This window comes from Equus quagga, chromosome 11 (genome assembly GCF_021613505.1).
Source record: "Equus quagga isolate Etosha38 chromosome 11, UCLA_HA_Equagga_1.0, whole genome shotgun sequence".
Classification (NCBI taxonomy): Eukaryota; Metazoa; Chordata; class Mammalia; order Perissodactyla; family Equidae; genus Equus; species Equus quagga.
Genome location: NC_060277.1, coordinates 43,360,533 through 43,377,472, shown reverse-complemented (window position 1 = coordinate 43,377,472; position 16,940 = coordinate 43,360,533). Strand labels below are relative to the sequence as shown.

The 16,940-nt window shown below is 37.1% G+C and overlaps 1 protein-coding gene across 3 annotated transcripts in view; it reads left to right on the top strand.

Annotated features, from left to right (window-relative positions):
* ORC3 (origin recognition complex subunit 3) overlaps nt 1-16,940 on the top strand; it is a 59,163-nt gene that overhangs the window by 35,061 nt on the left and 7,162 nt on the right. For 2 of the 3 annotated variants that reach the window (XM_046676710.1, XM_046676705.1), the window contains exons 14-16: nt 12,277-12,410; nt 14,980-15,059; nt 16,444-16,544. In XM_046676710.1, the coding sequence (XP_046532666.1) occupies nt 12,277-12,410; nt 14,980-15,059; nt 16,444-16,544 (315 nt within the window). The remainder of the gene's footprint in view (nt 1-12,276; nt 12,411-14,979; nt 15,060-16,443; nt 16,545-16,940) is intronic. The other variant, XM_046676709.1, reaches the window with a different exon arrangement.

The window sequence follows — 16,940 nt, the reverse complement described above, 5'->3', positions numbered from 1 at the left end:
ATAATTTTCCTTAGTTGATACAAATGCTTATATGAAAATATCATAAAGAAGTCTGAGAACTGAATATTTCTTAAGTCTTGGCTTCCTCTGGGCTCACAAGAAAAGAACAGATGGGCACAGTAGGAGGAAAATTCACAGTGAAAGCACTTTAAGTCCGAGACTTAATAATACAAATGTTAGTGGTCTAGCAGGCGCAGATTAAGATAGGAAACTAATTTGATGCTATCTGAAAAGTAACTCCCCATGGAAACTAGATTGCCACTGAAAAGCTATGTTTTATTTCATTTATTTAAATGCCAATAACAGATTTCTTTGTATTTATATACTTCAACTAGAATATTTCTAAGATTTCTTTTGTTTTCTCTTCAGCTCAACATACCTACCTCAAACACCCACTTGATTCTTGCTGGATTTCCTCTTTAACCTTTGTGATTAGTGATTGTCTTCCTTCTCCAGTTGGGTATTCCCAAACTCATAGATTCCTTTGTCTGGGAGTGACTTGTTCCTTTCCTTCTGCATCTCCCTGGCACTGGTAATCTTGGAGTACAAGTCAAGGATCAAAAATGTCAATTCCAAACTAGGGCAAGGAAACATGAGCAATAATAGTAATCATGACCCTAGTAACCATGGCTTATGAAAGCTTGCAGTGCGCCAGGCACTGTGTTCATACTTTCAGTATATCTTCCAGTCTAACACTCAGGTACATCTTAGTAGCAGATACTATTAGCCACACTTTAGAGCTGAGAAAACTGAAGCTCACGTAGGTTGCAGGTGATTTGCCTGAGATCTCTTAGCTGTTGATGGAACCGGGATTCTAATCCAAGTCTGACTTCAAAGCTCTTGTATCTTCCACTGTTCTTTGCTAAGATCTAAAATATGGATTTGGGGATCTGAGTAAAGCAGAAGCAATAAATAGAAAGTCATTTTGCTAAGCTGAGGTCAGAAACATAGGAATATAAAAAGCACTAATCGTCAACTATAGTAGCTACAGCAAGGACAGGCAAGAGTCTGGGCACTACAAGAGGGAAAAAGAATCTGGGAACTTCCAGACTGGAATTCTTTTCCACTTTGTACAGAGTAGATGTGGACAAGAAGTCAGGAACACTTGTCAGTTGAGGCATTCTAAGTAGGAATCATCTGAATTTAGGAAAACAGACATTCTTATCACTTGTCTTCAAACAATTCAAGTCATGAGAGAAAATGAGATTAAAATGATCACTGAATGTTACTTTGGAAAGAAAAACTAGGCACTGTTAGAAACATAGTACAGTAACATTTCCAATTTGAATTTTTTTGTTAAGGAGGACCTTAAAGGCAGTATTTCTCTTGAAAAATCCTTTTTCTGGAAACTGGCATATTTACATAACCATAGATCTACTTGATGAAATATTTTGTGTCCATTAAAAAGTATTTAATTCCTAACATATGTATGGAACCACAAAAGACCCCAGATAGACAAAACAATCTTGAGAAAGAACACACAGGTGGAGGCATCACGCTTCCTGATTTCAAACTGTATTACAAAGCTACAGTAATTAAAACAGTATGGTATTGGCACGAAAAGACATATAGATCAATGGGACAGAATAGAGAGTCCAGAAATAAACCCATGCATATATGGGCAAGTAATTTATGACAAAGGAGGTGAGAACATACAATGGGGAAAGGATAGTCTCTTCAATAAATGGTTTTGAGGAATACTGGACTACTATCTTACACCATTCACAAAAATCAAATCAAAATGAGTTAAAAACTTTGAACATAGACTTGAAACCATAAAACTAGAAGAAAACCAATGGTAAGCTCTTGATGTTGGTCCTGGCAATGGCTTTTTAGCTTTGACACCAAAAGCAATGGCAACAAAAGCAAAAAAAAAAAGTGGGCCTGCATCAAACTAAAGAGCTTCTGCACAGCAAAGGAAACTATCAACAAAATAAAAAGGCAACCTACTGAATGGGAGAAAATATTTGTAAATCATGTATCTGGTAAGGGGTTAACATCCAAAATATATAAAGAACTTATACAACTCCATAGCAAAAAAGACCAAACAATCTGATTAAAAAATGGGCAGAGGATCTGAATAGACATTATTCCAAAGAAGACATACAGATGGCCAACAGGTACATGAAAAGGTGCTCAGCATCACTAATCATCAGGGAAATGCAAATCAAAATAGAATGGCTGTTGTCAAAGAGACAAGAAATGTGTTGGTGAGGATGCGGAGGAAAGGGAACCCTTGTGCACTGTTGGTGGGAATGTAAACTGGTGCAGCCACTATGAAAAACAGTATGGAGGTTCCTCAAAAAATTAAAAATAGAACTACCATATGACCCAGCAATTCCACTTCTAGGTATTTATCCTAAGGAAACAAAAACACTAGCTCAAAAAGATATCTGCACTCCCATGTTCATTATGGGATTATTTACAACAGCCAAGACATGGAAACAACATAAGTGTCCGTTGATAGATGAATGGATAAAGGAATTGTATACATACAACGGAATATAAAGAAGGAAATCCTGCCGTAACACTGAACTCATAGACCAGAGAACAGGTTGGTGGTTCCAGAGGTAGGGGATGGGAGATGGGCAAAATGGTTGTAGGTCCCCAAATGTACAAACTTCCAGTTATAAAATAAATAAATCCTGGGGATATAATGTACAGCATGGTGACTATAGTTAATAATATTGTATGTTTGAAAGTTGCTAAGAGAATAGATCTTAAAAGTTCTCATCACAAGAAAAGAAATTTACAACTGTGTGATAATGGATGTTAACTAGATTTATTGTGGTGATCATTTCACAATATATACATATATTGAATCATTATGTTGTACACTTGAAACTAATATAATGTTATGTCAGATGTATCTCAATTAACAAAAGTATTTACAAGGAATTTGTAATAATGTGGGAAATGTTTGTCATACATTCGTGAGTGGAAAAAGACCTACAGGATTTTATATCAGAGTTTTTTAAAAAATGTATGCAACAAAACATTGATGTGTGTAGGGGAGCATGCAAATATGCCTTTATAATATGTCATTATTTGACACAAGTGCAATGGTTCTGCATGTCTTCCATAGCCTTTCCTCTCTCACTCAACTCTTAGAGCATGAAGACTTATACAGGATATGAGTTGGTTAATTTTTTGCTCAACCATGTATCATTCCACAAGTACATATTTAAGTTTTGGAATAGGAAGTGGTAAAAAGGATGCTAACCCAGCAGTGAGCTCGATGAGTACAGTGGCTTCTCCAGGTCAGCTATGAAGGATCTTAAGAAGAAAAATTTACCTTTCTATTGGAGAGAATTTCTAAATAGCCATCTAGAAACCAAACACTAGACCAGGAATTTTTCAGACTTTTGAAATTCAAAAAACTGTTTCAATAATAAGGTCTTAAGGGTTTATATAAATCATAGACTCCTCAACTTAGAGGAACATAATGGATCAGCTGGACCTGAAGAATATTGCACTCACATCAGTAGCAGTGAATGGCTATGGGAATGATTCTTGGATTGGGGAAAATGAAAAGTGTGCCCCTCTTCTTTGGGGAATTTACTATGCCGTCCACCCTGTCAATTGAGAGTTATTCATCTAGAGTTAGCCCATGTTCTTCCAAATAAGGAAACCAAAGTGAGAAACATTGAGTGACTTTTCTGCAGTTGGCAGAGCTGGGATTTAAATCTGAATCTTCAAAGTTCAGTCCATTTTTCAGCCCTATTCCAATTATTTGAGAGGTGGTATAAAAGGAAATTTATATGGGTTTGTGGCCAATAGTCCATGTTCAGAGCGTACCCAAAATTTTAAAATGAGCCAGCAGAGCAAGCCTCTGTGCACTCAGTACCCCCCCCTCCCATCTTGGCACAGGATACAGACATATAAATGAAAGGAGCCACAGTGTCTAGGCTGCTTATCCCAAGTGTAACCTTATGTGCTTGATACAGAAACAGATTTGTAAATTGAAGTTGATTGATAGCTGAAGGAATTTACTTTAGTCCGAAAGAAATTATTCTAATTTCTGAGTAAGGCTTTTGAGTTAAACAGTAATATATTAGCAAGTCAGCTCAGCTTTCATTGAGTTAAAAAAAACATGACACATGACCCAAGTAATAATATTAACATTTGATTACTTTAGCTTAGTTCAAAGAGATTAGAGATTTGGAATCTAAATAATGCATTGTTTCCTGACTTTGCAGATCAACTTTAGATGATATTTAAAGATCTAGTTATAAAAATGACATGGGTCCACAGTCTCTGAGATCCTAAATAGCAGTAATCTAACTTTTGAGGATCTAGATTTGTCCGTGCAGAAGCTATATGAGACTGCATGCACCATTAAAATAGAATTTCTTTTTTTTAGAACAAGGATTGCCAATCCTGAATTTGTATCACATCAGGTCCTCCACAATTATCTGTGGGCTTGTGGTAAAATCAGACACACAGCTGAACTGTTGAAGCACATTTTAAAGCAAAAGATACTGAGAGCTACTGTTTTGAGAATAATGATTTGTAGGTTTTAGCATGCCTAATGATTTCTACCCTCTCCCCAAAGACTCCGAATCTGACCATTGGGAACCTGGGTGTGGTGGTCATCAGCACCATTTAAATCTGCATTTAACAAGCGCTCCACCACATTTGGACAGATGGCCCAGGGACCACACTTTGAAAAACACTGTTCTAGAAAATAAAGGGGAATAAAAGAGGGGTACCAAAAATTGAGGAAAAAAATGAAGCCATCAAAGGAAAAGAAAAGTCTTTATCTGTGGAGAGGCTGGATGGCTTTGGGCAGTTGATCTCAAATTTGTGCCAAAACTGGACTAAAGTATTCCACTGCTAATAGTGAGCAATGGCTTTTTATCTCAATAAACAGAAAAAGATCTGAATTTGTATTTTTTTAATTAAACATTTAATGCCTACTACCACTTTCCTGCTAGTAAAGTGAAAAAGTATCTAAGAAATATTAAAAACTCAAATAGCCGATGAAACTTAGTTTAACAACTTTTTTTCTTATGAACTCAGGTATACTTTTATATTGCATTAATAAAATATGTATGTATTTAGAAAAATATAAAAACATGTATAGTTTTTAGAAACAACTAAAATTGTTTCTAACCGTATGAGAGAATTAAATTTATTCATTTTGACATACAAAAAAGAGCACGGTGTTCCACAAAGGGCACCATGACTTCCAGGTGCTCCCTGACATGAACCAGTTTGAGAATAAAGAAACTGTTCTCACTAAGGCCTGAAGTCATGAAATTCTTTAGCAATGCATGGCCATTGCCTTGTTCATCCATTCAAAAAATGTTTTTTTAATGCTTGATATGTGGAGCCACTGATCTGATCACAAAGATGACCCTGGTCTTACCTACATTGAATTTTGACCAATGAGAGATTAAGGTGGATGAGTAAATAGTCAGTTACAATACAGAGTAGTAAGTGCTGTGATGGGTGAGGTCTGGGGTCCTAAGGAACTAATAGACGGGACAGCTAACCTCCACTTGGGAGGTTGAGCATTTTCTTGGAGGAAGTGGCATGGAATATGAAATATTGTCTAGGCTTAGGAGGAATTATGAATATTTTTGGTTTCCATTTCACTTGTTATGATCATATATGATTGCTTCGTTGTGTTGTCATTGAAGAAGACAACCTCTGTGGGTTTTTTTGTAAGCTTTTCTTATTTTCTTAACTTCTAGTCTTTGTTGATATATTTACAGTTTGAGTTTTTGAATATTTTCCAAAACTGTTTTACAATGGTAATGTCTGTTTAGAACTTGAGAAGTCATTATTCAGAAGACCTTTGCATTAGCCACGGATTGACCAGTTTCTCCTTGTAGCCTGTTCTCAGACGTTTATATAATCAGTACCTACTTCACCAGAAATTACTGGCTTTCCGCATGATGAAGCAGAACACTCCATTGCCCTGCAGGATGATTGCTTTTAATGATTGCTAAATGATTCTCTTTCTGTCTTAGTTAAGGAAACTTTTTTTTATGACAACCTATAAAGCTTTTAACACATTAAGTATCACATTAAGTATCACAAGCCTTTTTTGAACCATTTACCTGATAGAGATATAATCACTTAAGTTGGTTAAAGATAAACAGCTCTTTTTCGGCATTAACATGGCCTATCTTAGATGTGTTTTTCCCTTTCTCTTTAAAGTAATCTAGTGTGGTGGCTTTCAAACTTTTACATTCTGACATTTTCTTTTCAATTTTATTCTAGTTCTTTTAAAGCAGAATGCTAGATGGAATCCACCAGAATTCAAAGGCCATGTCACAGTCTCCAATTCCTCTTCTCATTCTCTCTTTAACTGACGGTTTGTGCACTGTATCAAAACTACTTTGATCAAGGTCACCAGTAACCTCCATGTTCCTAAATCTAATGGTCAGTTCTCCATCTTCATTTGTGTTAAGCTGCATTTAACACAGTTCATCACTCCTTCCTTAATGACTTCCAGGACCCAGCCTCTGGTGGTTTCTCTTCTCCCTGACAGCCTAACATAACAGTGCCCCAGGGCTTGGTTGAAAGCCCACTCTTTTCCCCTGAGTGTCAGACTGTTACTTCCATCTACCTATTCAACACCACTACTTGGACATCCAATACACATCTCAAAGTTAACATGTTCAAAACTGAATGCCTGATCTTCCCCCGGAAACCTATAATCTTTCTGTGGTCTCTCCCATTGTTCAAAGCCAAAAACCTGAGCTCTGCCTTCAAAATATATCAAGAATCAAACCTCTTCTTGCCACTTTCTCTTATTGACCAAGTCACCATCATCTCGCACCTGGATTATTGCAAGAGCCTCCTAACTAGTTTCCTTGCTTCCACACACGTTCCCCTACAGGTTTTTCTCAAAACAGCAGTCAGAATATTCCTTTTGAAATATGTCAGATAATGTTACTCCTTTGCTCAAAACCGTCCATTAACTCCTCTTTTCACTCAGAGTAAAAGCCCCAGTCTGTGCAATGACCCAACATGATCTAGACCCCATTCCCTCTCTGCTTTCATCTCCCACTACTTGGTCTCTCTTTCCACTTCAGTCACCTTGGCCTCCTTGTTCTTCTTGAACATGCCAGACATACACCCACTGTAGGCCTTTGCATGCATTGTTCCCTCTGCCAGGAAGAGCTCTTCTAGATATTTGTATGGCTAACACTCTTACCTCCTTCACATATTTGGTCAATGTCATCTTCTCAATGAGGCCTAATAACTAATTTAAAATTGAAACCTACCTGCTGACTCCAAAGCCTCCTCAATTACTCTGTTCAATACCCATTGGTATTTCCCATAATACCAATTTTTAACATACATATAGTAACACGAGATAGGTAGTGTTTGTTGTCTGTGCACCACTCTCCTGCCCCTGCTAGAAGGTAAGTTTTATGAGGACAGGGTTTTGATTCACTGAGGTATATCCCAAATGCCCACAACAGTGCTTGGTATGTAGTAGGCATTCAATAAATGTTTACTGAATGAACGAATGGTTTCATGACTAACTAATGGCTGAAACCCATTTTGAAAACCTAGTTTGAAAAATGCTGGTCTAGTGGCTAGACTCGGTCCTTAATTTTCTTCTTAGGGTGCTATATATAACAAACTTTTGGGGATAAATTAAATTTTTCATTTTTTGGTTTTCAATTAATTTTGTTCAGTTAGGTTTCAGAGTGCTTGTTGGAGTCACTCTAATAGTAACCTAAATGAAAACATAACAGCACTTTTCTGAAAGTACCTCTTGTGTTATATAACTCTGAAAACCAGTCATCCACTCTTAGCAATTTGTACTTCTAGGTTTTTTCCAAGTACAAACATATATTAAATCATACTATATACAGTGTTCTACAACTTGCATTTTTTTGTTTTTTGGATTTGTTTGGTGGGTTTTTGTTGTGGTAGTTATTTGTTTTGCACCTAATATTCTACCACAGACACTGTCCTGAGATGCAGTACAGCATGGTCAGTAAGAGCATGGATGCCAAGCCAGACTGGGTTCAAATCCCAGCTGTGCCGTTACCACACACTGGACAAGTTACTTAAGTTTTCTGTACCTGTTTTCTCATCCGTTAACATGTGAATAATAATAGTATCTACCTCATACAGTGTTGTGGAGGTCAAATGAGGCCTGGTACATGTGTGCATATAAGTGTTAGCTGTTTTTAGTATTACTTCATTGTTTATCACTGCTATGTAATATCTCGTGTTTTGAAAGTGTAACATTTCATTTAATCAGTCCCTTGCTTGATATATATTTAGGTTGTTTCTAATTCTTCTCTGTTACAAACAGTAATCACCAGGGGTGAGTGTGTTTTTGCACATTTGTATAGTTACTTTCATAAAATAAATACATAGACATAGACTTTCAAAGTCTAAAATATAAACTCTGTCGTACCAAGGTAAACTTGTGCCAACACGGTATCAGTATTTGTTTCTCCACACTGTTGCCGATGCTGAATATTATCAGGCTTAAGTATCTTTCTTTATTGTCTTTCAGTATTTTATTTATTTTTTTTATTTTATTTATTTATTTTTTTAAAGATTTTATTTTTTCCTTTTTCTCCCCAAAGCCCCCCGGTACATAGTTGTGTATTCTTCGTTGTGGGTTCTTCTAGTTGTGGCATGTGGGACGCTGCCTCAGCGTGGTCTGATGAGCAGTGCCATGTCCGCGCCCAGGATTCGAACCAACGAAACACTGGGCCGCCTGCAGCGGAGCGCGCGAACTTAACCACTTGGCCACGGGGCCAGCCCCTGTCTTTCAGTATTTTATGATAGATGGACTAGTTTTCCCCCACCCCCACACCCTACTCAGTTTTATTTTATCTGAACTACATTGAGGTAGTGATCTCTTTTTTTCAAACTAGTTATTTCCAGTACCTCCCATCCCTTCCCTACTGATTGAAATGCGACCTTTGTGTCATGTACCAAATTCCCATATATACCTTGATCTCTTTCTAGACTTAATCTCTTCTATTGGCCTCTCTATTCCTATACAAGTACCATTGATTTTAATCACTGTACTTTATACCTTTTGATATATTAATAGCCCCACTACACACACTCAAGCATACACACATTGTTCCTCTTTTTTAGGAACAATTATTTTTCCAGGTAAATTTTAGAATAATTGTATGAGGTTTTAAAAGAATACCCACTGGGATTTTGTTTCAAAAAGTGTTAAAAGTATAGATTAATTTGGAATGAATTTGTATCTTTACAGTATTGAGGGTTAGAACTTAAAAATGTCTGTTCATTTATTCAGGGCTTTCATTTTTTTATGTCTTACACATTTGTTATAAATACACGTGTATTCTATGTTTTGTGTTGCCATTTTGAGCATGCTTTTTTCTTAAATAGTTTATATACAATATTGATTACATGTCCCTGTAAGGTATTAACATGTGTGTGTGTATACACACACACGTCTTTTTTTTTTTATTGAGTTATTGATAGGTTACAATCTTGTGAAATTGCAATTGTACATTAATGTTTGTCAGTCATGTTGTAGGTGCACCACTTCACCCTTTGTGCCCACCCCCCACCCCACCTTTCCCCTGGTATCCACTAAACTGTTCTTGGTCCATAGTTTTAAATTCCTCATATGAGTGGAGTCATACACAGATTATCTTTCTCTTGCTGGCTTATTTCACTTAACATAATTCTCTCAAGGTCCATCCATGTTATTGCAAATGGAATGATTTTGTTCTGTTTTGCAGCTGAGTAGTATTCCATTGTATATATGTACCACATGTTCTTTATCCATTCGTCTGTTGATGGGCACTTAGGTTGCTTCCACGTCTTGGCTATTGTAAACAGTGCTGCAATAAACATTGGGGTGCACAGGACTTTTGGGATTGCTGACTTCAGGCTCTTTGGATAAATACCCAGTAGTGGGATGGCTGGATCGTATGGTAGTTCTATTTTTAGTTTTTTGAGGAATCTCCATACTGTTTTCCATAGTGGCTGCACCAGTTTGCATTCCCACCAGCAGTGTATGAGGGTTCCTTTTTCTCCACAACCTCTCCAACATTTGTTGCTATTAGTTTTAGATATTTTTGTCATTCTAACGGGCACACACACGTCTTTTATCCACACACCCTTTTACATCTTTAATACTTCCCCAGTTCTCTTAGATTATCTAACCTTATAATCATATCTTATACAAATAATAAATTTCATCCTCTTTTTATACCACTTGCTTCTTTTTTCTTAATTTGCTGTAGTGACTGAACTCTAGAATGATGTTGAGTAACAGTGATGATAGCAGGCCTCTTTGTTGATCCTTTCTGAGTATGTATAATTGAATTGAAAAAACTCCTCTCAATGACTTTATTGGGTTGATCACATTATTAGCTCAATCAGCCTTACTTCAAGTCTTCTTTTATTTTAAACCAGAGCATACTTGGGGAAGTTTAAGATCTTTTGCTACTCTGGAAACAATAAGAACATAATCTTTGGCTGAGAATAAAAAGAGTAATAATTATCTGAAGCCCTGGAAGTTTATGTCTGAGGAGAACGATCTACCCCCTCCAATCAAATGCCACATTAAGTTATGATTAATAAAATTTGACTTCAAAATTATGACATAATGCCATTTTTTCTTGAACGCTGAAAATGAATAATAGTCTGGGCTTCGCCTTCCTTGATATTCAAATTTGCAAGCTGCAAATAGATGCAAGGTGTGGCTGCCTGTAGCCTGGGAAGCTAGTCTTCAGCGTGCTGCTGACATGGGTTCGCCCTCCGCCTCCATTCCTGCAGCCTCTTCGCCCCTCCCAGCAAGCCTGTGCTGGTGATTCCTTGGACCCTAGAAATGCTGATCTTATCCATTTGAGTAGGGCTAAAGGTCAGGCAGGCATAACAGATTGTTCAAGTGTATCTGACTTGGAGTAGTTAACTATCTTCTCAACAGTTTAACTCCATCGGGGCAACAGAAAACCAGAAATTTTAAATAATTTCAAATGCAATCAAGAATTAAATGTGTTGGTTTAGTTTTCTTTGACCTGTGAGCTGCCTTTCATTCACAGATAAAGAAAACACTGTGGATAATTATTTCATTGTTGTAGAAAGAGGAAGAAAAGGTTTTATACTTTTTCTTAAAACCAGGGAAAAGTTTACTTTTTGTCCACCCCAACCAGTTTCTGTATTTATTGGTTGACATTTTTTATTTTTTCATTTAAGTTTTAGTTGAAGTAACCAGCTTAATTTCTCAGTAGTTATAATCTACCTAGCTTTATATGTCTTTTTCCTAACTTAGTAATATTAGTATTTTTCCCAGATTTTTATTATGAAAAATGTCAAACGTAGACAGTTATCTTGCAGAATAATGGCCCATATTCTGGATTTGTCTGCTTGTTTCTTGATTAATATAAGAACTTTTAATCAATGTAGTCTTCATGATTTAGGTCTGTTTGGTGAGAATAATTTGTATACTTGTGTCATGGCAATTAATAATTACTAATATTGACCTGGTTCCTTTTCATTGTGTTACTGAATATGATCTTAATGGAGAGATCGTATAAAGAATGGCTCTGAGTACGGGATCCTAATTTTAGAATATCTGTGTTCTCTCTCCATTTCTAACAAAAATTTCCTCTATGGCTTTGAATGAGTTACACAACCATTCTCCCTGTGTTATAAAATAAGCAGAATTGCCTTCCTTGTTTAAAGTTCAGTGGATTTACTGACTGGTGTTTATAAAGCCCATGGAAGATGTAAAGCTTGGCTAAAATGGTAACAATTAGCAAAATGATTGTGATACTCTTTTGGTCCTTTCAAATAAGCTTTCATTTAGCCTAAGTGTTCTATCCTCAGCAGACATTTCTTGTCTCATATTTACATTTAGATCTGAAGGAGAGGGAAACTAACCTTAAATGTCTACTGTGTGGTAAGCGCTGTGCTAGATTCTTCAAATGCATCTTCTCATTTAATTTTTAAGCCTCCACCTAACCTATGAAATATATCACTTCCTATTTTTATTTTACAGACAAGGAAACCAAGGATCAGAGATGTGTAGTAACTTATTCTGTATTATAAACATAGTAAGTGCCAGAGCCAGGCTGTGAACCCAGATCTTTGTAAATTTTCTAAGTTGAGCTTTATGTAAGAACTCTTCTGAATACTACGTCACTGAAGAAAATCTCTCCAAAAAAAGTTGGTAGCTACTAATGAAGAATTTACACCATCTTCTGACCAGAAACATTTAATATGTAGACAATGTTTTTTAAGTATATTAATTTTCCAGTTATATTACATCCCCTGTCACTGACTCTGTTCTAGGATGTTGGCAAAGGATGAACTGATGACCATACTTGAAAAATGTTTCAAGGTTTTTAAGTCCTCTTCTGAAAAGCAGCTTGGCAGCACAGCAAAGAAAATAGAGGAGCTCCTGGCCCAGTTTCAGAGCCTTGATGGTGAGAATATAATATCTTGCCAATTCTACTAGCTATGACAGTCATTTAACTAAAATAACATGGAAACCCCCACATTCTGATGTGTTGAGAGTTGAAGAGATAAAGTAGTTCATGAGCAGTCAAGACTGAGAATATCACCTCTTCACAGTCACAGTAAGCCAAATGGTTCTCTTCTAGATATGGTTTCAATGATGAAAAGCATCAAATGGGCAGGAAAAAAAAAATGGCAACAAAACGAAATTAGAAAGATTGGAGAGAGTAGCAGGGCATCATAATTAAGGACTCCTTTTGGATGTTTTTTCTTAAGCATTTCATCAAGTTCTTTATAGATTTCAAAAACAATGCATAAATCATTTGTAACCCTGAAAAATTAATAGCTTGAACTGCTTTCACAGCACTGAGGCTCATTGCTATGCTGATTACCAAAATATGCATGAGGTTTGCTTTAATCAGATTTACAAAGGCTTGACTCTCTCAGTCCTAAATGAACTGAGGCAGCCTGGCATTCCTCACTGTTGGAGGGCTACAGTTTCCTTTAATTTGCACGACCTCCACACAATCATTTGTATCCTGATTGTGCACACGTAGCCATGTTCTGTTCTCGAATGCTTCAGGACTTCTTTGTTGTAATGGGGCACCATGGATTGATACTGATCATTAACTTTTCATGGGCTCTTCTCTTGCTTTATTTCTAGCATCAAAATATGATATTCTTCTGGTAAAACAGACAAAATGAGTGTGCACCTTTTATTTTCCCCCAGTTAGGGAAATGTTTTAACAGAGTTTGGGGAAAAGAGGCAGCATGGTGTGTAAGCACACAGATTGGACATGGCATGATGAAACATTTCACTTGGAATGTCTATATCCTTTTCTATGTTTGGCAAGTGTTCCTTTGTCTTGAAAATCCTTTGGATTTAGGAAAGCGCTTTTGCTGAAATGCCTCCGTATCTCTCCATTGTTGCAGTGCTAGGCACCTGATGAGTGCTGAGTCAATGGAAGGCGAAAGAGAAAGGTTGCTTGACTCTTAGAGTGGCAGGAGCAGCTAGTATGAAGTACTCTACAGTACAAAGGGGTTCCCTCCGAATTATGTGTAGGCATTGCTCCTTTGCACTAGAGCCTGAGCTGAACCATTTTTCAAGTCATAAAAATTGTAAAGGGCTGGAAATTCATATCATAGAGATCACTGAGGACAGCTACAAACAGAAATTAAAGCCCAGGAAGAGAAAGTAACTTGCTCCAGATCACAGCGAACTAGTGGTGGCACCCAGACTAGAGCCCACCTCTCTTAACCACCAGCTCATTGTTTTTTTCCTCTGATTCACAATTTAAATGTCCCCCTAATTGTGGTCATTGGGATAGTCAGGGGCCACCACTGAGGACATAAATAGGCTAAAAGAGTTAGAGGAATATCAGATAAATTAGGTAAATTTCAATCTTTTACAAAATTGGACTCGGGGATTTTTGTAAAATGAAATTGCAGATATAATTTTAATTGAAGTTTATGTAACATAAGGTAGAGAACAAATTCTGTGATGTTCTAATATTAAATAGAGGAATGCTGCTTTTAGAAATGGGAAGGCTGGAGACTGAGTGACACATTGTCAATAATAAAGTGAAATTAAACTGCTACACTGGACAAGTAGAAATATTTGACTATATGCTAGCTCTGGTTCCTTAACACTTATTACATATTACAGTCTGGGTTTAAAATTACATTTGGAGGGTTAAGTAAGCCAGACTGTCATATCAGATTTATTTTTAAGGCTTTACTACATGTTAATGAAATGGGACAAAGAATTTATTAGATATTTTAACCTTCAGTTATATCTTTCTTCAACCAAGAATTATCCACGGCTAAAAAGAAATTTATTCTTTGAGAACAATGCAGATTCTCCAGCCTCATCCCTCTGTCTTAGATTTAGGCCAAATCAGTCATGTGAGTGTAAGGTTCCTTAAACCTGCCCTGCCCTGGAAGGAGGATATTAGGGCCTCATGCTCTCTAGAAGCACAGCTACACCTTCTGCCAGGTTTGACCTTCTGTTCTCGTCACTAAAGAACCATGATGCACTTTGCATTTTAGAAGAATATTTCAAAACTTTTACACCTTACCCTCTTCATACTCAAATAGCATTGTGCCAAAAAATAGTGAATTGGAAGATCGAGGCCAAGTTTGCCAGGGTGTATTGTGTTGTTTACAATCTTGGCATAGTCAAAGGAATACAATTTAAATCTATTTATTTGTTTTTTAAAAGCTATTTATAACAGCACAAAGATTGGAGCTTTTTGCTGTTGGTTTGGGGGTTTTGTTTGTATTTTGTTTTGTTTTCATTGTGGTCACATTTTAAAAAATTCAGTACCTAGTATTTTGAAGACTTCTCTGCAGCATAACCTACGTAGTATTTATTGACCTTTGGCTTCTGGAAAAAATCATTTATCTGATGGAACCTTGATCCCTTGACACATTAAAAAAAAAGATGAGACTTTATTTCCCTTGAGTAGTAGAAATGTTTGTTCTCTTGACTTGAATGGATATACCCTAGTAAATGGATATTGGTTTGTGTATTAAAAGCAGAAGCCAAAGAGGAAGAAGATACTTCTGGGTCACACTCAAAGGGGCTTCAGAAGACAGACCTCTATCATCTTCAGAAGGTCAGGTTACTTTCTTTTCCTTGCAACATCCTGTGATGCTTGCAACATCCTGTGATGTTCCCTTTTTTCTGTGTGTGCTCTAGATTAGTGCTACTTGGATGTTGTTTTCATTTTTAAACTACAACCAGGAACAAAGCAGACTTTGTAACTCACTTATAAATTGAACATACTGTTTATCCCACTGCCATTCCCATTTTCCATGTATGCTAGCTAAGTTACTAGCTTACATAGGTGGAAACTGTTCCTGTAGCCTGAGAGAAAGAGAATTAACTAGCAATAAGGGAAAATGGGAACATGGCTGCAAAAAAGTAATCTGATTATCGGATGTATTTGTTTTCCTGTTTGATCAAACTGAGAGCTCCAAAAGAGCCTAACACACTAGTTTTAGATATTTTTGATTTTTTTTAATGTGTATCCAGTATACAGCAGAAATTGAGCCACAGTGTATATCCAATATAATCTTTTTGAAATAGTTCTAACTTGGATCTTGGTTGTCAAAGTAAAGAACCTTGTTTGTACCATCATAACAAGTTATGATAAATGTAGAGTAAAATTTCAATCTAAGCAAAACAAAACATGTGGAGTCTATTCTGTTAGTATGGCAGAAGGGCAAGGGTTTTTTTTTTTTTCCTTCTGAGTCCTTTTCTTAAATGAAGTAACAGGTTGTGGATAATGAGCACTCTGCAATATAACTTAGTAATGAAGTGAAATGCCCTTTTCCTCTTTCTCTGAAAATTCACTTGATGTATATCTGAAGCAAAGGCCTAGGAGGAGAGATTCTTTCCAGACCTCAAAAATAAAAGATAAGGGGCTGGCTCCGTGGCCAAGTGGTTAAGTTCGTGTGCTCCGCTGCGGCAGCCCAGGGTTCAGATCCTGGGCGCGGACATGGCATCGCTCGTCAGGCCATGTTGAGGTGGTGTCCCACATCCCACAACTAGAAGGACCTGCAACTAAGATATACAACTGTGTATCAGGGGGGTTTGGGAAATAAAGCAGAAATAAATAAATAAATAAAAAATAAAAGATAAGAGGCCAGCCTGGTGGTATAGTGGTTAAGTTCGCAGGCTCCACTTCAGCAGCCCAGGGTTAATGGGTTTGGATCCCGGGGGCAGACCTACATGCTGCGCATCAAGCCATGCTGTGGTGGCACCCCACATACAAAATAGAGGAAGATTGGCACAGATGTTAGCTCAGGGACAATCTTCCTCACCAAAAAAAAAAGAAAGAAAGAAATTTAAGCACAATCCATTTTGATCTGGTTCTTTCTCTGCACATTATGTTTTATGGAAAGGGCATCAACTGCCTCTGCCTAAGCAACAGAGCTCCCTTTTGAGGGGTTTTCTGTCTCAGAATCACCAGAAAAGGTATGTTCTTTCATCCATAGTCCTTATTGGAAATGAAGGAGTTAAGAAGAACCAGTAAGAAACAGACCAAGTTTGAAGTACTCAGAGAAAAAGTTGTGAACTTCATTGACAGTCTGGTGAGGTGAGTCTGTTGCTCTTAAGAGCTAAAAAGCAGCCTATCTTCCCAAAAAGCACTGGTGTGATAGCTGTCCACAGCCACTCTAGGACGCTTTCTCCTATATTAGGCTTTATGCTTCTCAGCTTCCTCCGTCCAGTTTAGAATTGTAGTGTTGATTATTTTCCAGCCTTATTAGGATGTCTAATCAAATGACTTCGTTCATTCTTTTACTGACACTTCAAGAACACAGGTTTAAACTTGATCTAGTTCATTAGGCTGGGGCAGAGAGTCGGGTTGGGGGTGGAAACAAAAACTGTCTCCTTTCTAATAACAAGTGTTTGCATTTCCTTTTATCCTTGCTCTGTCTTTGCTGGGAGTATGCTGGATCTGCGCCAAGCCAAGAAAACAGACAGAGCAAAC